Source organism: Danio aesculapii, chromosome 3 (genome assembly GCF_903798145.1).
Source record: "Danio aesculapii chromosome 3, fDanAes4.1, whole genome shotgun sequence".
NCBI lineage: Eukaryota > Metazoa > Chordata > Actinopteri > Cypriniformes > Danionidae > Danio > Danio aesculapii.
The window spans coordinates 9,843,847-9,867,527 of NC_079437.1; the positions used below are offsets into that span (position 1 = coordinate 9,843,847).

Sequence of the window (23,681 nt, forward strand, 5' to 3'; positions counted from 1 at the left end):
CAAATACCATGAAACAATTTATCACTTTCTGGCCACCGGATATTAGACATGGATACATATATATATATATATATACACACACATACATATAAACATACACATATATACATACACATACATATATATACATATATACATACATATATATACATACATACATACATACATACATATATATACATACATTATATATGTATGTATGTATGTATATTATACATACATACATATACATACATACATACATATATATACATACATTATATATGTATGTATGTATGTATATTATACATACATACATACATATACATACATACATATATATATACATACATACATACATACATACATACATACATGCATGCATGCATGCATACATACATACATACATACATACATACATACATACATACATACATACATACATACATACATACATACATACATACATACATACATACATACATACATACATACATACATACATACATACATACATACATACATACATATATATATATATATATATATATATATATATAATGTTATATATAGATAACGATCGTGATTTTCGAAAGTATTACAACGCTTTGTAAACATTTATTATTACCATTTGATTAGTCTGCCCATACAGTTTGATAAAGCGATTGGACCCAGAAACCGCTTCATGTGACGTCACACTTAACAAAGTGGAAATGTCAGAGAAACCAAACCCATTTGTATCATTACATGCAGTTTAAAAATGCTAGTAGCTTATCGATATTTCATCTGAAGGCCAATTGATCCTACAAACTTGAGCAAATCAACTCAAAAGACAATGCAGGATTGAGGAAAAGACTCTTGTTTTTCTTGTTGTTTTTTTGTTTGACATTCAATCCAGCTGATATCCATTTTCAGTCTGAGGATATTTTATTTTTGCCATTTTTTACATGTTTTTAAAAGCGTGTCAGCCATTTTTTTTGTGTTTGTCATGCGTACACATTTTCCCTCCAAAAACTGCAGACAGTTTATAAAAGTATTGCGGAAACAGAGGAGTTAATTCGCCGCTCTCTCTCTCCTCACATTCACATGAAACACCATCTCAACACCCTCCCTCCAACCCAATCCCAGAGTCCCCCTCCCTCAAACATCCCCACATCATGCAGGAAAAAAAAAAAAAAAAGTCCCGTCTCCATTGACCTGAAACGGACCCGCAGCAGGAACAGGATTAGCTCTACTGCTCCTCCTCGGTTTGTTCGCTCCTTCCTTTTCTCTCCTCCTCCTCCCGCCTGGTTTTCTTCTTTCAGTTTCGCCGATAGCGGTTTTTGGGCTTCTCCCCGCAGCCGGTGACCTCGCAGGAGGACAGGGCCGGGTTCTTGCCAGAATTGATGCTGCCGAGCAGGGATGGCAGTTCATGGGTGATTGCGCGCTCGATCTTCTCCAGCAGGCAACCGCCAATGTAGGAGCACTGGGCGGACAGCTGCTTGAAGCTACTAATAGGGTTGATCCCGAAGAAATCCCGGTACGCGTCTCGATTGGGCAGGTCAAACTTGCTCACGTTAGTTTTGGCTAGGATAGACTTAAAAATGTAGAACTTGTCAGGATCGTCTACAATCTCCTTGAAAACCAGTTCGGGGTCGCTAAAGAAGCTCATCTTCTCCTTGAAGGTTTGCACGTAGCGGTCCACTAACAGGGCGTGAATGCGAACGCGGATGCCATGCTGGCGGATGAAGGCGATTTTGTTTTCAAGACGATTCTCAATGACCTGGTTCAGGTCTTCCAGTAGGGAGATTTCCTCACGCTTGAAGAGCTCGCGGCTGGTGTCCGGGGCATAGTCGTAGGGCCAGAATGAGCTGACATAGACACGTGGGGGCTCGGTCACATTGATGAGGGGCGCCAGACTCCAGAAGAGAGCACCGTAGACCCGCATGAGGTCCTGGGTCGCGAGACTGTCTGCTTTATTGAGGATAATACGGATTTGAGACTCCCGACCTTTCAGCTGCCGGAAAAGCATCTCCAACTCAAGACCGACGTCCAGCTTGGTTGGATCAAAAACCACAAAAATGAGGTCTGCACGATCAATAAACCATTGGCAGACGTCGTTGAATGGGTAACCTTGAAGTGAGGGGAAAAAAATCATTATTAAAAAATAGATTTAAAAGTTAAATACAGGCAAAAGTAAGGTTTTTAAGACAACTACAAAATTAGGTAAAATTTTGTGGTGATGTATTAAATATAGTATTGGAATTTGGGCCGGATACAGGGGGATATTAATGGCCACAGAGAGTCAGGGCATTGGTTAAAGGACTGTGCTTCCCACAAAATGTCATTACTACATGTGACTAAGGTTGTCGCGATACCATTAATTCACATTACGATACTATACTAGCAGAAGTATCGTGATACCAAGTACTATTGCGATACTGTAATTCATAACTCAAATCTTTGAAATAAAGAAAATTGTCAGAAATACTATATTTTATGTTATAATAGGCCTACTTGAATTGAATTCATAATTCCCTTATTACTGAATCAAGTATTTGCACATCACTTGACCTAAAATGCATGAGTTCTTTTTGTTTATTTTGTAGATAACTGACCAACAAAAAATACATTAAAATCAAGATACAAATTATACCAAGCGAAATTTGTTACAAAAAGATCAAATTAGGCTATATGAAGTGGTCAAACAATAATGAAAAATTAATTTCAATGTTTCCTGTTGCTCTTTTGGGTTTTCCATATGTTGTTTTTTTGTCTTATCAGGTAAGAATCCAAAGTAGTTCAAAATGTTACTTTTGTGAGGTGTTCTTTCTTTGAGTCGTTTGTTGTAGCTACTACAGTGCAACTCTACATGTGATGATGTGATGTTAAAAGAAGCTCTTGTGCTAATCTGGCACAAAGTTTCGGATTTAGAAATGGTTTCTACTACTGCAATGATCAGCAGAACAACAGCATAAATAATACGACAATGATCACCTCTGAAGCTGATTATGTGCTTTATTCTGTGTTAAATGTTACCACTCGAATAGCATTTTATATGACATTTATAGCCATTCTGAAAGCACCAGCAGATAGTTTACCTCAGATCTTGAAATAAAAAGCCTACCAGACACATAGGCCCCATTTACACTAATACGTTTTACATTAAAAACGCACACGTTTTCTACGTTTACGCCTTCCTTCCACACTACTCTGAGTTTTCATGTGCCGAAAACGGAGCGTTTTGAAAATGCTGAAGAGGCTGTTTTCATTTTAAAACGCTGCTGCTGCGTGTCAATGTGGATGAGGGGAAAATGGAGACATCTGAAAGTGGAGGCATGGCTGCAGACATTCGCCTATCTGATTGAGGCTTTTTCATCAATATTAGGCTAGTGCACAAAGTTCAGTCTTCCATCCTTTCCTTAAGTTCAGACTTCGCAAGTTTAATATGGAAAACAAACTCCAGAGGATACGTCATTATAACCTTATTCACATCACCCTGGCTGCGTAGATTCACTATCTTAACAATAAAATGAAAACATGATATAAGGACCTGCCAATTTTACTTAACAGACACCAAACATGTTGAGGTATTGTGTAGCTACATGTTTATATGATCGTAATCTTTACTGTATGCATATTTATAACAAAACTGAGCCTATAACATAACTGCCTCCTTTCATTTTCTTCGAAAAATACGAAGCATACTTGTCTCTTTTGCTGAATATTAGTTTTAATAATCAATAATGGGCATTATAAAAGTATAACGTAAGATAAGTTTATACAATATAGGCAAGCAATCAGTCAAATTGGCAAAATCAGTGTACATGGTTACATAAATTAATTTATAACCTTATTTTTAGGTTAGATTAGATAAACTTGTAGTTGTGAGTGCAGTAAACAATTTTGCATTCCTGAATGTCTTTGGTATTTAAATGTTTCTGTCCTGTCGCGTCAGGTGGTTTGATCTGCATTTCTGCCGGAGATGTTATCAATAATGCATGAAGTGATGAGATGTGAATACTGAAAAGTACAGACAGGATTTAATTTGTCATGTAATTCCTACTAGAAAGCTCCTAATTTGTAATAGTTTTATTTTTCAACATGATAATGAACCCAAACACACTGCTAATGTGATGAAATCCTATTTGGACAGAAAACAAAGACAGTCATGAAATGGCCTCCACAGAGTCCAGACCTGAATATTATAGACAGTATATACAGTCAATAAATAAAATATAGATAATATAGAGAAGACCCTGTACCTCTCTCTTGCTGTTTGCGGTTCTCAATGATTCCAGGTGTGTCCACAAAAGTGACCCTCTCCAGGAGCGAGTGTGGCATCTCAATGCCAACCAGCTTCTCCAAAAAGTTCTGACCAAACTTCTCCAGCGGGGAGAAGGAGCGAGAGCTGTCAGCAGCCATTACGATACCCTCCACCGTGCGGATCTTCTCGCCGTGCATGATGACGGTAAACTCTGAGGTAGTTGGCTCAGCACCTGGATTAACACGTAATTTCATGATCAAACATCATTCTGAAAACTACTCGGCAGATAGCACAGACTGCTGTATACCTGTGTACAGCTGGTAAGGGGTGTCCAGCAGACCCAACAGGTAGTTAATCATGGAGGACTTGCCCACACTCCACGGCCCAAGGAACAGCACCATAGGTTTGGAGGTGATTTCTCCATCTGTTTTAGAGAGAGTTGAGGAACAGTGGAGTTTAGAATAAATAATTGTAAAAAAATGGCAAAGCAGAAGTATGAACCTCAAGTTAAATCATACTCTTTTTCTCTCTCTCTCTTTTAGAAAGCAAACAGTAATCACAATATGCATACATTCTTATTGGACACTCCACTCTTTTGAATTGTACAAGTCCTGTAGAGTTAAACAGATGAGTTTCATCATCTTTGAATATATTCAAACAATTTCCAGGTCTGGCAGGAGCACTTTTAGCTTAGCTTAGCATAGATCATTGAATCGGATTAGACCATTAGCATCTCACTCAAAAAAATTACAACAGCGTTTCGATAATTTTCCTATTTAAAGCTTGACTCTTCTGTAGTTACATTGTGTACAAGGACTGACAGAAAATTAAAAGTTGCTATTTTCTAGGTCTATATGTCGAGAAAACTATACTCTTATTCTGGCGTAATAATCAAGGAACTTTGCTGCCGTATCATGGCTGCAGTAGGCGCAGTAAATTACACAGTATCTTAAAATCTGCTAACTTCCATATATATTCCAGTTCAAATAGATATGTTTCAGGACCTGCACCAAAGTAAATCCTTCACAAATGTCTCCATGGTCTCAAGGCACACTTCCTTTGCAAGCAGGTGGTCACTTTGGTTATATTTGCGGGAATTAGATGCGTAATATCCTTGCACCTGCTGCAGCAAAGTTTCTTGATTATTACGCTAGAATAAGAGTATCGTTCCTAGACATATAGACTTATATATAACAATAACTTTGCATTTTCTGCTGATTTTTGAACTACAAAAGGATAAGAAAGGAAAGCCTTTTGAGCAAAATGCTAATGGTCTAATCTGATTCAATTATTTATGCTAAGCTAAGCTAAAAGTGCTCTCGCCAAACCTGTAGATCGGTTAAATGAATAAAATAAATGTTTTTATAAAAAAACTGTTAAACTCTAGGGGAGTTGTGAAATGAACTTATTTCCCCCCAAAAGTGGAGTGTTCCTTTAAAAATAAAGGTTCTTTGCCACCAATGATTTAATGAATAACCTTTAGCATCCATGTAACCTTTCTATTGCACAAAAACAGGAAAAAAAAAAAAAGATTTTCATTGCAAATTTGCTATTTTAAGAAGTTTTCACTGAAAGGTTCAATTGAGGATCTAAAATAGCTGTTCTATATGACATTGATGCAAAAACCTTTATTTTAAAGAATGTATAATGAGACTTAGATTAGTGAGAAGTTTCAATTACTTAAATTATGCTGCAAAATAGTTTTATGTTGCTTATTCTTAATGTGTTGCTGGTTAATTGGGATTCATGTTTAAACATTTACTTCACCTTTGTATTTATTTTCCAACTACTGTAACAAAGTAAATTACCATCATCACACTGGGGTGCAAATTCATGGAAAAATAAGTGTGAACCGTGCGCAGCAGAAAAACGGCAAGCGTTAAGAGTGATGAATGCGCCATGCAGCATTGTTCAGTGTCAGCACCAGCACAAGTGCAAGTCAACCAAAATAAAAATGTCTGAATCCTTGTAAATGTATGAGTACAAGCTGTACATTGTCTGAACTCATGGCATATCCCTGTATCTTCAATCAAAATCTTCCTTATTAATCACATTTTCCTTGCAGTTTTTAGAGATTTTACTATAAACTGCAGAGTTGCTCATCCCTTTTTCTTTCTTTAAGGTTTGATTTTGCACGTGAATGTCATTTATAATGAAAAAAACAGAACAAAATCCAAATATTTGTACCTCAATCATATAAATGAATAAACATGATCAAATTAATGAAATGAAGACGAGGTAATGCGATGACCTGGAACTTTTTCCCAAGCTTTCATTCACTCAAAATAAAATGTTGCTGCTTGTTCAAACTACCTATTTAAAACAAGCTGAAACAACACAATTCTGGAGATTATTTTGGAAAACTTAATTGTTTTGTTCAATCTAATTAAATTAGTTGTGTTAACTTAATGGATTTGTGTCTGGACAAAATGAATGAATGTGTATGGAACTTTTCAGTGTTTGCTCTTTTGTTTAAATTAATGAAAATATGTTATGAATGCACATTTGAAAGCAAAGTTAAAGCATCCTTTGTGATGTCAAGCCTGAGGACAGAATAAGCGTTCTTCATGAAGAGAAACTAATTTCTGTTTAATTGATTTCTATGAAGAATTCCGGAACAGTGCAAACAATGACTCAAGGCCCTCCAGCTTTTCAGTGGTGTGGACGACAAGGAGCCCAGACACAATAAAATCTAAATCTGACAGCCCCCATCAAACCTTCAGACACAGCGTGTGATTCCTCACTCATAAAAATAATAATTCTTCATTGGAATCAATGGTTCCATGAGGAACCTTCAACATCTATAGAATGCCTGCATTGCACAAATGCTTCTAGGAAGTGGAAAAGGTTCTTTTGAACATAATTGGTTCTTTTTACTTGTTCTTTTGGAACCACAAAGGCTCTTCTGTGGAATCCTTTGCACCCTTTATTTAACTATTTATCACAGAAAAAAATAGAAAATGGCCAAAATGTTTTGCAAAAGATGCAGTTTTTATGGCTGCTACATTTTGAATTTTGAATTCATTTTGAATTTTGAATTCATTTTGAAAAGCTACATTTTGTTTTTAAAGTACATGTTTTTAAAATAAAACATATCTTCTCTAAAGGTTTGTCGTCAACTAAAAAACTAAATGTGATTTTGTAAAAAAAAGTGCACATTTATTAGAGGGAACATGCAGCAGGGAAAATAAGAACACATTATGTTTTTTTCTGGGAATAATATTTCTAAAGGAGCTGTTGACACGGAATTGAGCCAGACTTTGGTAAAAACCCAGACAATACATACATAAAAATAAAAACTAAACTAAAAAAATCTGAAAAACTACTGAAACGTATTTAATACTTCATGTTAAAGGCTTTTTTTAGTGACGGCAGCCTAAAGAGGTCTCTCATATAGAGAATGAAGTCTTCAACAGAGTGTAAAAATCTTGATGGTTCTGTGGGTCTCGTCTATCAAATCTGAGCTTTATTTTGTATTCTCTATTGGATTTAGTTCAGGTGATTGGCTGGGCCATTCTACAGCTTGATTGTTTTTTTAAAGCATTTGAGAGTTTCCTTGGCTGTGTTTTGGATCATTGTCTTGCTGAAAAATCCACCTTGGGTTCATCATCGGCCTGCTAATGTAGATGTTGGACTGAAGCAGCTAATTTTCATTTACAATGAGGAAGGGTAGAGCGTTGCTGACGAACTACTGAGAGATTTCAGCTGCTGTCTGGGCTTTCCATGTCTTTCTACACCACCCTTTCTTCATGTGTTCAATACTTTTTTCCAGCATCATTTCATTTTATTTTGCATAACTTCATTTGTAAACTAATTAGTTTTGTTTTCTTTGCATATATGGATTTTTTTTGGTTGTCACCAACATCCGGGGAAAATTTCAAGTCAACAGCACCTTCAGAAATACATTTTCTGACAAAAATGGTGACATGTTCAATACTTATTTCCCCCACTGTAATCATATTTTCTACCTAGAAATGTATTATCAGATTAAATATTTAAGTTTGAGTTAAATAAAAATAAATCACTGTGTAAAAACATTTAAAATGTAATTAGTAAAATTGCATTAGACTTAGTTAATTGTATTTCATTGCGTAAATTGCGTTTTTTGAGTTGGCGCTACACATATTTATTACATGGAAAATCCGCACTCAGTTAAATTGAGTCTATCCAATGACTTTTTTTATTTATGTGTTTATTCTATGCATGAGTACCAATATTACAAAAGCGAACTTAATAAGTGTTTGTGCGCATATGTCCAGTGTTAATTAACAAATTGATATCGCCACCTGCTGGCCTGGCATACAGAGATATTAGTTTTGTTTGAGAATCCATATGAACAGTGATGCACAGTGACTGTACCCGTGTGCATGCATTAATTCATTATTCTTTCAAGGGCTGCGCTTTCTATACTATGAATAAAAAAAAAATGCAGTTAGTCCAAACATCTGATATAAGAACTCATACAGATGAGCATACAGGACTGCGCATGCAACAAATACACCAAAAACACTCAACTCAGATATAGACATACAGTTTTGAATCAGACTGTGCTTAATACATACACTGCATGGAAAGTATTCATAGCGCTAAACTTTTTCCACATTTTTTTTAATGTTACAGACTTATTTCAAAATGGATTAATGTATTTATTTCTTCAAAATTCTACACACAATATCCCATGATGACAATGTGAAAGAAGATTTTTGAAATTGTTGCAAATTTATTAAAAATAAAAAACCTGAAAAAAAAAGTACTTAAGCATTCACAGCCTTTGCCGTGAAGCTCTAAACTGAGCTCAGGTACATTCTGTTTCCACTGATCATTCTTGAGATATTCCGCAGCTTAATTGGAGTTCCCCTGTGGTAAATTCAGTTGATTGGACATAATTTGAAAAGGCGTAGACCTGTCTATATAAGGTCCCAGGGTTGACAGTGCATGCTCCAGCTTTCTTCTGTGGAGAGAGGAGAACCTTACAGAAGGACAACCATCTGTGCAGCAATCCACCAATCAGGCCTGTATGGTAGAGTGGTCAGGCGGAAGTCACTCCCCGCCTGGAATTTGCCAAAAGGCATCTGAAGGACTCTCAGACCATAAAAAACAAAATTCTCTGCTCTGATGAGACTAAAATTGAACTCTTTGGAGTGAATGCCAGGCGTTACGTTTTAGAGAAAACCAGGCACTGCTCATCAACAGGCTAATAACATCCCTACAGTGAAGCATGGTGGTGGCAGCATCATGCTGTGGGGATGTTTTTCAGCAGCAGGAACTGGAAGATTAGTCAGGATAGAGGGAAAGATGAATGCAGCAATGTACAGAGGCATCCTGAATGAAAACCTGCTTCAGAGTGCTCTTGACCTCAGACTGGGGCGACGGTTCATCTTCCAGCATGACAATGGCCCAAAGCACACATCCAAAATATCAATGGAGTGGCTTCACAACAACTCTGAGAATGTACTTGAGTGACCTAGCCAGAGCCCAGATCTAAATCCTATTGAACATCTCTGGAGAGATCTGAAAATGGCTGTACACCGTCGCTTCCCATCCAACCCTGATAGAGCTTGAGAGGTGCTGCAAAGAGGAATGGGCAAAAATTCCCAATGACAGGTGTGCCAAGCTTGTGGCACCATATTCAAAAAGACTTGAGGCTATAAGTGCAACAACAAAGTATTGAGCAAAGGCTGTGAATACTGATGTACATGGGATTTTATAGGTTTTTTATTTTTCTTAAATTTGCAACAATTTCAAAAAATCTTCTTTCACATTGTCATTATGGGGTACTGTGTGTAGAATTCTGAGGAAATAAATGAATTTAATCCAATTTGGAATAAGGCTGTAAGATAAAAACATAAAAATTGAAGCGCTATGAATATTTTCTGGATACACTGTTTATTGTCTTTATAGACCATGTTGAACTTACACAATTCCTTTTATCAATAGTTTATGTTTTTTCAGCCTTTCTAAGATAAATTATGTTCCGGACTTATATATAAATTAATATATATAATTTTTTTATTCCTTATTGAGCGGGTCTTTTTCATTGGCAAGACTAAAGTCTTAAAGATGAGGTTGGTAAAACTTTTTTTTATGATTTGACAGAAGTCACTTCTGCTCTCCAAGGCTGCATTTATTTGATTTAAAAAACAGTAAGTAAAACAACATATACATATATACACACACATACATTTATATATATATATATATATATATATATATATATATATATATATATATATATATATATATATATATATATATATATATATATATATATATATATATAAAATTTAGTTTTCTTTTTACAATCATGTCGTTTAATTTTTTTTTGAAGACTGTGATAAATTCAATACATTGTATTCTTTGATGTACAGTAAAAATACAGCATTTCTTAAAAAATAATATATTGTAATTTTGCACGCTTTTATGGTCACATTTACTCAATTTAATGCAGCTTTGCTGAGTAGAAGTATAATAACCTTTTTAACAGTAGTGAACATTTATAAATGATACATCAAGATAAATTTACCCAGTGCACAAACCAATCCAAAAAAAGCCATCAAATAAAAACTTGCTTTTGTTATGAAACACAATAATTGAGTTTACAATAGTTATGATCAAATTATCCCTGTTAGTGTTCAGGATTAATTTAATTAATTGATTAGTTAGATGAAGAAAAATAGCTGAACCAAATTTAGACTTTTGCCTAAACGGAGAAAAAATGCCTTCGATCTGCTGGCTGAATTGTTGCATGTGTACAAAATGATCTATTAAAATGCTCTTCACAGTGGCTGAATGTTGAGGAAGCAACAATATATGTGTGTATACATATATATATATATATATATATATATATATATATATATATATATATATATATATATATATATATATATATATATATATATATATATATATATATATATATATATATATATACACATACACGCTGATTTCAGTTGCGTACACGCCATGTTGTATTTACCATAATTACGAGATTACCAACTGTTTCAAGTATTTACATTCTTACGAACTTCTCATACGGCAGACAAATGCATTATAATTTTTAATATTTGTTTATTATTTATTTTAAATGAAAGTTTACAGCCTATTTAACATCTCTATTCACATTCTATTGAAATGTTGGAATTTTATTTTCTTGACACTGAAATACATTTTAAAATATATTTTGGTGTTTGTACAGGTTGAAACTAAATATATTTACCATTTAATTTTATTTTAATTGAGCCCCACAGTTCCAAAAAATAAATAAATAAATAAATAAATAAATAAATAAATAAATAAATAAATAAATAAATAAATAAATAATAATATATATATATATATATATATATATATACATATACATACATACACACACACAATGTATATATACACTACCTGACAAAAGTATTGTCATTGATCCCAGTTGTAAGATTAACAAATAATAACTTGACTTCTAGTTGATCATTTGAAAAAGTGGCAGAAGGTCGATTTTTCTGATGAATCGTCTGTTGAACTGCATCCCAATCATCACAAATACTGCAGAAGACCTCCTGGAACCCGCATCGACCCAGGATTCTCACAGAAATCAGTCAAGTTTGGTGAAGGAAAAATCATGGTTTGTGGTACATTCAGTATGGGGGCGTGTGAGAGATCTGCAGAGTGGATGGCAACATCAACAGCCTGAGGTATCAAGACATTTGTGCTGCCCATTACATTACAAACCACAGGAGAGGGCAAATTCTTCAGCAGGATAGCGCTCCTTCTCATACTTCAGCCTCCACATCAAAGTTCCTGAAAGCAAAGAAGATCAAGGTGCTCCAGGATTGGCCAGCCCAGTCACCAGAAATGAACATTATCGAGTATGTCTGGGGTAAGATGGAGGAGGCATTGAAGATGAATCCAAAGAATCTTGATGAACTCTGGGAATCCTGCACTTTATTAATAAGTCATTCGGAGAAGTATGGATGCAGTCCTCCAAGCTCATGAGAGTCATACACAATATTCATTCTTTTTCCACTGCACCATGACTTTATATTCTATACTGGACATTATTTCTGTTAAGTGACGAGACTTTTGTCTAAGCAAAGTCAGACCTTACTGTCCTAATGAAATAATTAAAAATAGAGGCATGATCATATTTTATTGTGGTAAAATAAGCGTAATCTAGAGACCTTTGCCTTTCATATAAGCCACTTCTGATACCAAATGAAGTCAAGTTATTTGTTGTTTCTAAAACTTAGATAGGCGATAAGACATTTTTCAGGTAGTGCACATATTGACCCTTCCAGTAAAGTTTAGATGGGATACAGCAGAGGATATTCGCATCAATATAGCATAATTCGGACACTGTAAACAATAATTAATATTATTAACATTACTGTGAAGGGGAGGTTTAGGGTTGGGCTGGGAGTAGAAGTTAATAAAATACAATTTGATGGATAATTCAATAAATTATTTGAAAAATACTCATATAATAATATATAATATTATTATATAATAACTCGTATAAATACAGTTTTAACATTACTGTGATGGTTGGTTTTAGGGTTGGGGTAGACGTTAATAAAATACAAATAATGGGTAATTTAATAAATAACACATCCCTGCTGAAAAATCCAGCTTAAACCAGCCTAGGCTGGTTGGCTGGTTTTAGCTGGTTGACCAGCCTGGTTTTAGAGGGGTTTTGGCCATTTCCAGGCTGGTTACCAGCCTTTTCCAGCCTGGTCTTAGCTGGTCAGGCTGGAAAGTGACCAGCTAAATCCAGCTAAAACCAGCTTGACCAGCCTGGATTAAGATGGACATAGCTAGTTTTGGCTGGGCTCCCAGCCTGGCTAGGTGGTCAAGCTGGTTTTAGCTGGTCATTTTCCAGCCTGACTAGCTAAGACCAGGCTGGAAATGGCTGGAAACCAGCCTGGAAATGGCCAAAACCCCTCTAAAACCAGGCTGGTCAACCAGCTAAAACCAGCCAACCAGCCTAGGCTGGTTTAAGCTGGATTTTTCAGTAGGGATAATAATAATTAGAATTATTGAAAGAATACAAAGACAATAACAAAGGTATAACCCTTAGTAACAACAAAAAACAGAACGAAGCAAAGCAAAAACAACAAAAAAGATGCCATGATGTTTACCACAGAAATCGACACTCGAGTGCGACAAAGTGAACAGTCACGTGACTTCATCTCGCAATGACGGTAATTATTATGCCATGGCGTGAACGCAGCCAGTATATAATGGCGCTGTGTGTGTGTGTGTGTGTGTGTGTGTGTGTGTGTGTGTGTGTGCGTGTGTGTGTGTGTGTGTGTGTGTGTAATTAGTGCTGCTGGTAATTGTGGGATGAGCGCCGGCTGGCTCCAGAGACGCAGGCAGTGCCATGCAGAGAAGCGCCCGCCTCATACCCACCTGTGGCCGAATCCCCCAGTGTGCGTCCCGGGTAGGCTGTTTAGTGACGGGGATGAGGAGAGGAAGAGACGGTGAGAGATGAGAGGATGACAAGAGCAGGAAAAGTGCAGGAGAGAGAGAGAGAGAGAGAGAGAGAGAGAGAGAGAGAGAGAGAGAGAGAGAGAGAGAGAGAGAGAGAGAGAGAGAGAGAGAGAGAGAGAGAGAGAGAGAGAGAGAGAGAGAGAGAGAGAGAGAGAGAGAGAGAGAGAGAGAGAGAGAGAGAGAGAGAGAGAGACCTAGACGATTATAAATGAATCATTGTAAATATACTGATTATTAGTATGCTCCATATGTTTGGAATGAGCTTCAAGATATATTCCATATGAAATCTGTACCATCTAATCGCAATATTTAAAAAAATATTTTAAAGACTGTCGATTTAGAACAGTGCACGTTTTAACAATTGTTTATGGTTTAAATTATTTTTGTGAGCGTCTATGTGTTGTGATGTGTATTTTTTCTAACTCTGTCTTGTCTTGACCAGGACTCCCTGGTAGAAGAGATATTGTATCTCAATGGGACATTCCTGGTTAAATAATTAAATAAAAAATTAAACAAAAAAATAAATAAATAAAATAAATAAATAATCAATTAATTAAATAAATAAATATTATTTATTATAATTACAGTTTTATCCTAAAATGTTGATTAAATGTACAGTTTATTCTCATTTATTAATAATATTTTTGTATTTGTATTGTTTTTTGCTACTATTTACTGTGTTTACTATAGGTGAAACACCCACCGCTTATCTAGTAGCTCATTATATTTATAAATGCCATAAACTAAGAGGTAAAGTGTGAACACATCTTTACTATAATACATTTTCTTTAAATATATATGTTATGTTATGTTAAGGCTATATATGTATGTTTATATTGCTACATACAGTTTAAGTCAGAATTATTAGCCCCCCTTTGAAGTTTTTTCTTTTTAAATATTTCCCAAATGATGTTCAACAGAGCAAGGACATTTTCACAGTATGTCTGATAATATTTTTTCTTCTGATGAAAGTCTTATTTGTTTTATTTTGGCTAGAATGAAAGCAGTTTTTATGTTTTAAACACCATTTTAAGGACGAAATTATTAGCCTCTTTAGGCAAATTTTTTTCGATAGTCTACAGAACAAACCATCATTATACAATAACTTGCCTAATTAACCTAACCTGCCTAGTTAACCTAATTAACATAGTTAAGCCTTTAAATGTCACTTTAAGCTGTATAGAAGTGTCTTGAAAAATGTCTAGTGAAATATTATTTACTGTCATCATGGCAAAGATAAAATAAATCAGTTATTAGAGATGAGTTATTAAAACTATTATGATTAGAAATGTGTTGAAAAAAATCTGCTCTCCATTAAACAGTAATTGTGCAAAAAAATAAACAGAGTGGCAAATAATTCTGACTTCAAACTGTATATGTATACTGTATATATTCCTTTCTATTTCATTATATATTATTATTGTTATTACTCCACCCTCATATCTTCCCACTATGTACACTTTGACTAGATGTACCCATGTATGTTATGCAAATTAAGGGAATTGAAAAACTGAATAGGGAGAGAATGACAGGAAAAGAAAGAGAGAAAGAGAGAGAGAGAGAGAGGACAGAAAGAGAGAATGACACTTTTCCTGAGCAGCAGGATGAGCTGAAGTGAGTGTGTGGATTAAATGAAGACTGATGGACATCCAGATACACTGATTTCTAGAAGAGATGGTCCTGTTACTGTGAGCACACACTGAACACAAATCCTGTGCTCAATCTCACAAAGACACAAATACTATTCATATACATTTTATATATATATATATATATATATATATATATATATATATATATATATATATTTATACATACACACATATATATATATATATATATATATATATATATATATATATATATAAATAAACACAACCAACAATAAACAATATAATAATTAAGTTATACAAAAATGTCTACTTATTTTACAAAAATATTTATGTGTGTAGTACAGATGCAAACTGCAGAGGCCCTAAAATGAGCATTTTTCTCAGTTTATTTTACAGTTCAACTCATATTTTTGAATTTTTAAATGAATATATATATATTCATTCATTCATTTTCTTTTTGGTTTAGTCCCTTTATTAGTCTGGGGTCGCCACAGCGAAATGAAACCGCCAACTTATCCAGCACATGTTTTACGCAGCGGATGCCCTTCCAGCCACAACCCATCTCTGGGAAACATCCATACACACTCATACACTATGGACAATTTAGCCTACCCAATTCACCTTTTATATATTATTTACTGTCATCATGGCAAAGATAATAAATCAGTTGTTAAAAATGAATTAATAAAACTGTTATGTTTAGAAATGTGTTGACAAAATCTTCTCTCCGTTAAACAGAAATTGAGGAAAAAATAAACAAGGGGGCTAATAATTCTTCAACTGTATATATGTGTATCATGCAAGTAAACATAATTTGGTAAATAAAGTTATTAGTATTAATTAGGGCTGCACAATATATCGTTTCAGCATCGATATCGCAATGTGCAAATCTAGTCACATCGCAGAATCTTCAATGTCAAATCAAGATTATAGTTGACCAGGAGCCACAGCTGATGGTGTTTGTGTGAAGGCGTATGATTGTGTAAGTGTATAAAGCATTCACACACAATACATTAAAACCTTTTTAACCTTAATAAAGATTAACTGTATTTAGGAATATATACACACAGCGAAAACTACACTGCTATTTTACATTTGATTACTTCATTTGTGTACCTGAATACTGCTAGACTCCCAGAAACAAAATAAAACTCCTGTTGTTTTTTCCATTTATATCTTTGCTCTACTGTTTTAATCAATACTTTTGATTGGTTTATTATATTTAATGCAGATGCACTCTCATTAAAACCAATTATGTCAATTCTTTCCAAATAGAGCTGTTCATTTCATCTAGTGAAATTATACAATATTGCAATATGTATTGCATAAACAATAAAATATCACAATGTAGTTTTTTTCTAATATTGTGCAGCCCTAGTATTAAATATAATATAAATATAGAAATACTACATATAAATAAGTTATTCTTATAAATAAGTAAATTATAATGAACACAATATTATGCAGCACTGCTATAGCTGACTATTTTCAGGTGCTGTGTAATATGATTGCTCCTGCTTCAGCCATGGTACGGCAACTAAGTTTCTGAATTATGATGTCAGAATAAAAGTATTTTATATATGTTGGCCTAGAAATTAGCACTTTACCTACACAATGTGACTACAGAAGAGTCAAGCTTTGAATAATAAAATTATCTAAACACTTTTCATCAATTTTGAGCGAGATGCTTATGGTCTAATCTGATTCAATGATCTATGCTAAGCTAAGCTAAAAGTGCTCCCGCTAGACCCGGAGATCTGCTGAATGGATATAAAAATGGTAAAAGCTCAACAGTTCAACTCTAGAGATGTAAAATGAGGGTATTTCTGAAAAAAAGTGGACTGTTGATTTAAGTTTGATTATGTTTGTTGGATGTTTGTTTACCATTGTAGCCCTCATTGATTTCTGCTTTCAGCCTTTTCTGCCTCTCACACATGTGAACAATAGTCAGTCAGTGTGGCATTATTGTGGTGAGTGTTGGGTTAAATACCATGCTGAACCACAAGAGGGCAAGCTTGATCCCAGTGTTTTCATCATGTAGGGTTAGCAGGACCATCAGTCACTCAAGAGTATCAAAGTCACCTTGAAGAGGACAAAACCTGACCTGAACTGCTCAAATCCGCACGCAAACTACTAACATCTGATGCAGGATTTACTTTTACACGGATCACACTCACAAAACTGCTAGTTAGATTTACAGATGATTACTGTATTGGTAAGTATGGTGCATTGAATTAAATAAATAATCGAAGAAAAATTGAAATAGTATTTAGGCTTATAAATTTTTTGTTTTGTATTATGTCTGTCAATTTAAAGGCATATATATATATATATATATATATATATATATATATATATATATATATATATATATATATATATATATATATATATATATATATATATATATATATATATATATATGTATATATATATATATATATATATATGTATATATATATATATATACACACACACACACACACACACACACACACACACACACACACACACACACACACATACATACATATATATATATATATATATATATATATATATATATATATATATATATATATATATATATATATATATATATATATATATATATATATATATATATATATACACACACATACAGAGATTAGGAAAATCTTCGACCGGTTTAAATGTTATTACAAACAAAAAATTATTATTATTATTATTATTATTATTATATTTATTCATTTATTTTGGACAGCCTTGATATGTGTTGGTGTGTTTTAAATAATTAAATATAAATAAATAATTAAATTAATTCTTTAAATTAATTAATAAAATACAGTGTATTATGTCTATCCATTTAAAAGCATGAATTTAAATAGGATTTAAATAAGCAAAAAATAATAATTCATAATATAATTAAATATGCATATGCAGATTTGAAAAAAATATTAGACCTGTTTAAATGTAAACACCAGCAAATTTATTTATTTATTTATTTATTTATTTATTTATTTATTTATTTATTTTTGAACATTGTTGATTATTTTTTGTATTTGATACTATGAAGCACTTTTGGTCAACCACGGTTGTTTTTAATTAAAACAATGTAAAATATGAGTGTAAAACAACGTAAATAAACAAAATATGTAAATACATAAATCAATTAAAATATATAATAAAAATAATGACAATTTTTGGGAATAAATAAATAAAATAAATAATTAATACTAATATAAATTATTCAATTAGTTAATAAGACATCTTAGTAATTAAATAAATCAAATTAATAACTAACAGTAACATTACTAATAATGAGTAATAAAAATTATGTCTGTTTATCCATCCATCTATCCATCTATCTATTCATCCATTCATCCATCCATCTTTCTGTCTATCCATCTATCCATCCATCTATCTACAACTAAAGGTCTAAAATGGTTTATTTTATTCGGTTCGCTTATGTTATGCCATATTTGAAAGTGTATAAAGTACATTATTGCTGATCATCAGGAAGTCAGTAAGATGATAATGTAGACCAGCAGAAGCTCTTCTTTTAAAGTATGTGAGATGATGAAAAGCAGAGGAGATGTTGAGGAGTTCTGCGGCACATCAAACTCTTACATAAAGAACTGCTGATTGCTTTCAGATGGAGGCTTCATTCCTCCGGCTCTCTCTCTCTCTCAGTGTGTGTGTGTGTGTGTGTGTGTGTGTGTGTGTGTGTGTGTGTGTGTGTGTGTGTGTGTGTTTCTGCCCCCGCGAGCACTCCAGCTGTGGTGTTCGAGACTCAACAGCAGAAAACAACAACTCTGATGTGGCATATTATCATTAACTACAACTCAAACTAGAAAAAAATGAACATTTAAAAGTCTTTGTTTTTTATTAGCTGCTGAGGCATTTGTTGATTCTTGTTCAAGATAGAATTATTAATATTACTGAAACTAAAAATGACTAAAAACTAAGACATGAAAAAATTAAATAAACAATACTATTATGAAGAAAAATTCTAAAATGAAATTGCTTGAAATTGATGAAAAATTATTATATAAAAATATATAATAAATATAAATAATATAATATAAATATAAGTCATAGAATAAGATTTTTTTTAAATAAACTATTTAAAAAAATAGAAAAAAATGCATTGCAAACTAAAACAATCGAAATGCAAAAAAGTTTCATAATTTGAAATAAATGTAATTAGATGGATAATATAATATAATATAATATAATATAATATAATATAATATAATATAATATAATATAATATAATATAATATAATATAATGATTTAATATAATATAATATAATATAATATAATATAATATAATATAATATAAATAATACAATATAATATAATATAATACAATATAATATAATATAATATAATATAATATAATATAATATAATATAATATAATATAATATAATATAATATAATATAATACAATATAATATAATATAATATAATATAATATAATATAATATAAATAATACAATATAATATAATATAATATAATATTATATAATATAATATAATACAATATAATACAATATAATATAATATAATATAATATAATATAATATAATATAATATAATATAATATAAAATAATCTAATATAAAATAATATAATATAATATAATATAATATAATATAATATAATATAATATAATATAAATAATACAATATAATATAATATAATATAATATAATATAATATAATATAATATAATATAATATAATATAATATAATATAATGATTAATATAATATAATATAATATAATATAATATAATATAATATAATATAATATAATATAATATAATATAATATAATATAATATAATATAATATAATATAAATAATACAATATAATATAATATAATATAATATAATATAATATAATATAAATAATACAATATAATATAATATAATATAATATAATATAATATAATATAATATAATATAATATAATATAAATAATACAATATAATATAATATAATATAATATAATATAATATAATATAATATAATATAATATAATATAATATAATATAATATAAATAATACAATATAGTATAATATAATAGAATATAATAAATAAAATATAATATAATATAATATAAATAATACAATATAATATAATATAAAATAATATAAATATTAATTTGAAATATATTTTTTAAATCTTTGTTAAATAATAAAAAAATGTAATATGGAGAAAAATTCAAAAACTAAAAACCTAGAAATTAAGAAAAACTTATATTAAAATACTTCAGAATATATAAATTATATAAATATAAGCAACATAACATAAGAATATAAAAAATAAACTATTCAATATTTAATTTCTATATCAAATTCTTAATTTAAAATAAAAATGTGGGTGGATGGATGGATGGATTAATGGATGGATGGATGGATGGATGAATGGATGGATAGAACGATAGAAAGAATGACAGACAGACAGACAGACAGACAGACAGACAGACAGATAGACAGACAGACAGACAGACAGACAGACAGACAGACAGACATAAATAGATAGGTAACATTTAAAAATCCTAAAAATATGAACCAAAACTAAAATAAAAACTTAAACATTATTGAACATAAAATATACAAAAATATTTATTTGCTAACCAAAGCTAACATAAAATATACATGAAATAAATTAAATAAAACTATAAAATAGCATAACGTTTCCTTTTTTACAGCCAAAGCAACACTCCTTAACTATGAGTTTATATTCATTAAAATGAGTTAAGTACATCTTTAACATGAACTCATAATAAAAAACTATTAAAGGAATTATTAATCTTATTCAATATTAGCTTCGACACTAATGCCTTATTAAAAATCACAAGAAATATCAGTTAATATTATTAAATGAAGCAGTGCGGTGAACAGTTGTTTTCTTTTAAAAAAGGCCTAGCCCTAGCCCTAACCCTAACTCATTGAGCATCATTAATCATATTTAATGCATTACATAACGTTTACTAAAGAGATTTTATTATGAAGTGCTGCTAAAACACAATAATAAATGATTCCTGCAGTAATTCCTGATATGTTATTGACCAGCTCTGGTGTATCTGGAGCTTTGAGAGTGAAAAGAAAGATACTCATATGAAAGAACCACATTTGTTTACAGTCAAATCTGAACTAATAATAAAACACGAGCATGTGAACACATTGATATTTGGCTCTTCCTTATGAACATGAGGATGGAGACTGAATGGGGTGATTTTGGATGATGGAAAAAATTATAAAATCACTATGAAGAAGCTATCGACATCCATATGATGTTAAACGACACTCAAAAACAAACGTTTTGGGCCTAAAGTTTGGATGTATTCATTTGAATTGTACACGCAATGTCCCTCCATTTGGATTACACAATTTGCTGCAACAAAATAATAATTAATATGTTTAAAACAAATAATAACTAGGTTTATATAATCATCAATCTAAGTGGTCAGTCTCTTACATTTTAACTTGTTCCACTGTTTTCATCCTTTTTAACGAAGTAAATATAATAGTATTCACAATAAACAGATTTATGTTGATTCTAAATGGCTTGAATGTGTGCAATTAGAAAAAAAAACATATTGTTTAATTATAAAACAACATGAATTATTGTAAACTAAATTCTAAAAAAAAAAGTATTATTATTATTACTGAGAAACAATTGACCCTAATTAATCGGATTCAAAATAAATGTGTAAATTTACATAATATAATGCATACACAAACAAAATACAAAAACAAAAATATTTACATTAATATTTAAATAGATAGATAAGTTGTAAAAATAAATAATAATATATTATGCAAATAAAATAAATGCAATTCACAAAACACAAGTCAGAATTATGGTATATAAAGTCAGAATTATGGTATATAAAGTCAGAATTATGATATAACAAATAAAGTCAGAATTATGAGATATAAGTTAGATTAACACAAACTCAGAATTATGAGATCTAAAGTCAGATTAACAAAATTAAGTGAGAATTATGATATATAATGTCAGAATAACACAAATAAATCAGAATTATGAGATATAAAGTCAGATCAACACAAACTCAGAATTATGAGATATAAAGTCAGAATAAAAAAATTAAGTCAGAATTATGATATAAAGTCAAATTAACAAAATTAAATCAGAATTATGTGATATAAAATCAAAATAACACAGTCAGAATTATGAGATATAAAGTCAGAATAACACAAATAAAGTCAGAATTATGAGATTTAAAGTCAGAATAACACAAATAAAGCCAGAATTATGAGATATAGTCAGAATAACACAAATAAAGTCAGAATTATGAGATATAAAATCAGAATAACACAAATAAAGTCAGAATTATGAGATTTAAAGTCAGAATAACACAAATAAAGTCAGAATTATGAGATTTAAAGTCAGAATAACACAAATAAAGTCAGAATTGAGATTTAAAGTCAGAATAACACAAATAAAGTCAGAATTGAGATATAAAATCAGAATAACACAAAGTCAGAATTATGAGATATAAAATCAGAACAACACAAATAAAGTCAGAATTATGAGATATAAAGTCAGAATAACAAAATTAAGTCACAATTATGAGCTATAAAGTCAAATGAACAAAATTAAATCAGAATTATGTGATATAAAATCAAAATAACACAGTCAGAATCATGAGATATAAAGTCGGAATAACACAAATAAAGTAAGAATTATGAGATATAAAGTCAGAATAACACAAATAAAGTCAGAATTATGAGATATAAAATCAGAATAACACAAATAAAGTCAGAATTATGAGATGTAAAATCAGTATAACACAAATAAAGTCAGAATTATGAGATGTAAAATCTGTATAACACAAAGTCAGAATTATGAGATGTAAAATCAGTATAACACAAATAAAGTCAGAATTATGAGATGTAAAATCAGTATAACACAAATAAAGTCAGAATTATGAGATGTAAAATCAGTATAACACAAATAAAGTAAGAATTATGAGATGTAAAATCAGTATAACACAAATAAAGTCACAATTATGAGATATAAAATCAGAATAACACAAATAAAGTCAGAATTATGAGATATAAAATCAGAATAACACAAATAAAGTCAGAATTATGAGATATAAAATCAGAATAACACAAATAAAGTCAGAATTATTAGATGTAAAATCAGTATAACACAAATAAAGTCAGAATTATGAGATGTAAAATCAGTATAACACAAATAAAGTCAGAATTATGAGATGTAAAATCCGTATAACACAAAGTCAGAATTATGAGATGTAAAATCAGTATAACACAAAGTCAGAATTATGAGATATAAAGTCAGAATAACACAAAGTCAGAATTATGAGATGTAAAATCAGTA

The 23,681-nt window shown here is 31.1% G+C and overlaps 1 protein-coding gene across 2 annotated transcripts in view; it reads right to left on the reverse strand.

Annotated features, from left to right (window-relative positions):
• Positions 1-887: 887 nt before the first annotated feature.
• srl (sarcalumenin) overlaps positions 888-23,681 on the reverse strand; it is a 56,987-nt gene continuing 34,193 nt past the window's right edge. Inside the window, exons 4-7 of one of the 2 annotated variants that reach the window (XM_056453106.1) lie at positions 13,625-13,660; positions 4,533-4,649; positions 4,224-4,457; positions 888-2,091 (exon numbers count right to left, since the gene is read on the reverse strand). In XM_056453106.1, the coding sequence (XP_056309081.1) occupies positions 1,280-2,091; positions 4,224-4,457; positions 4,533-4,649; positions 13,625-13,660 (1,199 nt within the window). In that variant the 3' untranslated portion in view covers positions 888-1,279. The remainder of the gene's footprint in view (positions 2,092-4,223; positions 4,458-4,532; positions 4,650-13,624; positions 13,661-23,681) is intronic. The other variant, XM_056453107.1, reaches the window with a different exon arrangement.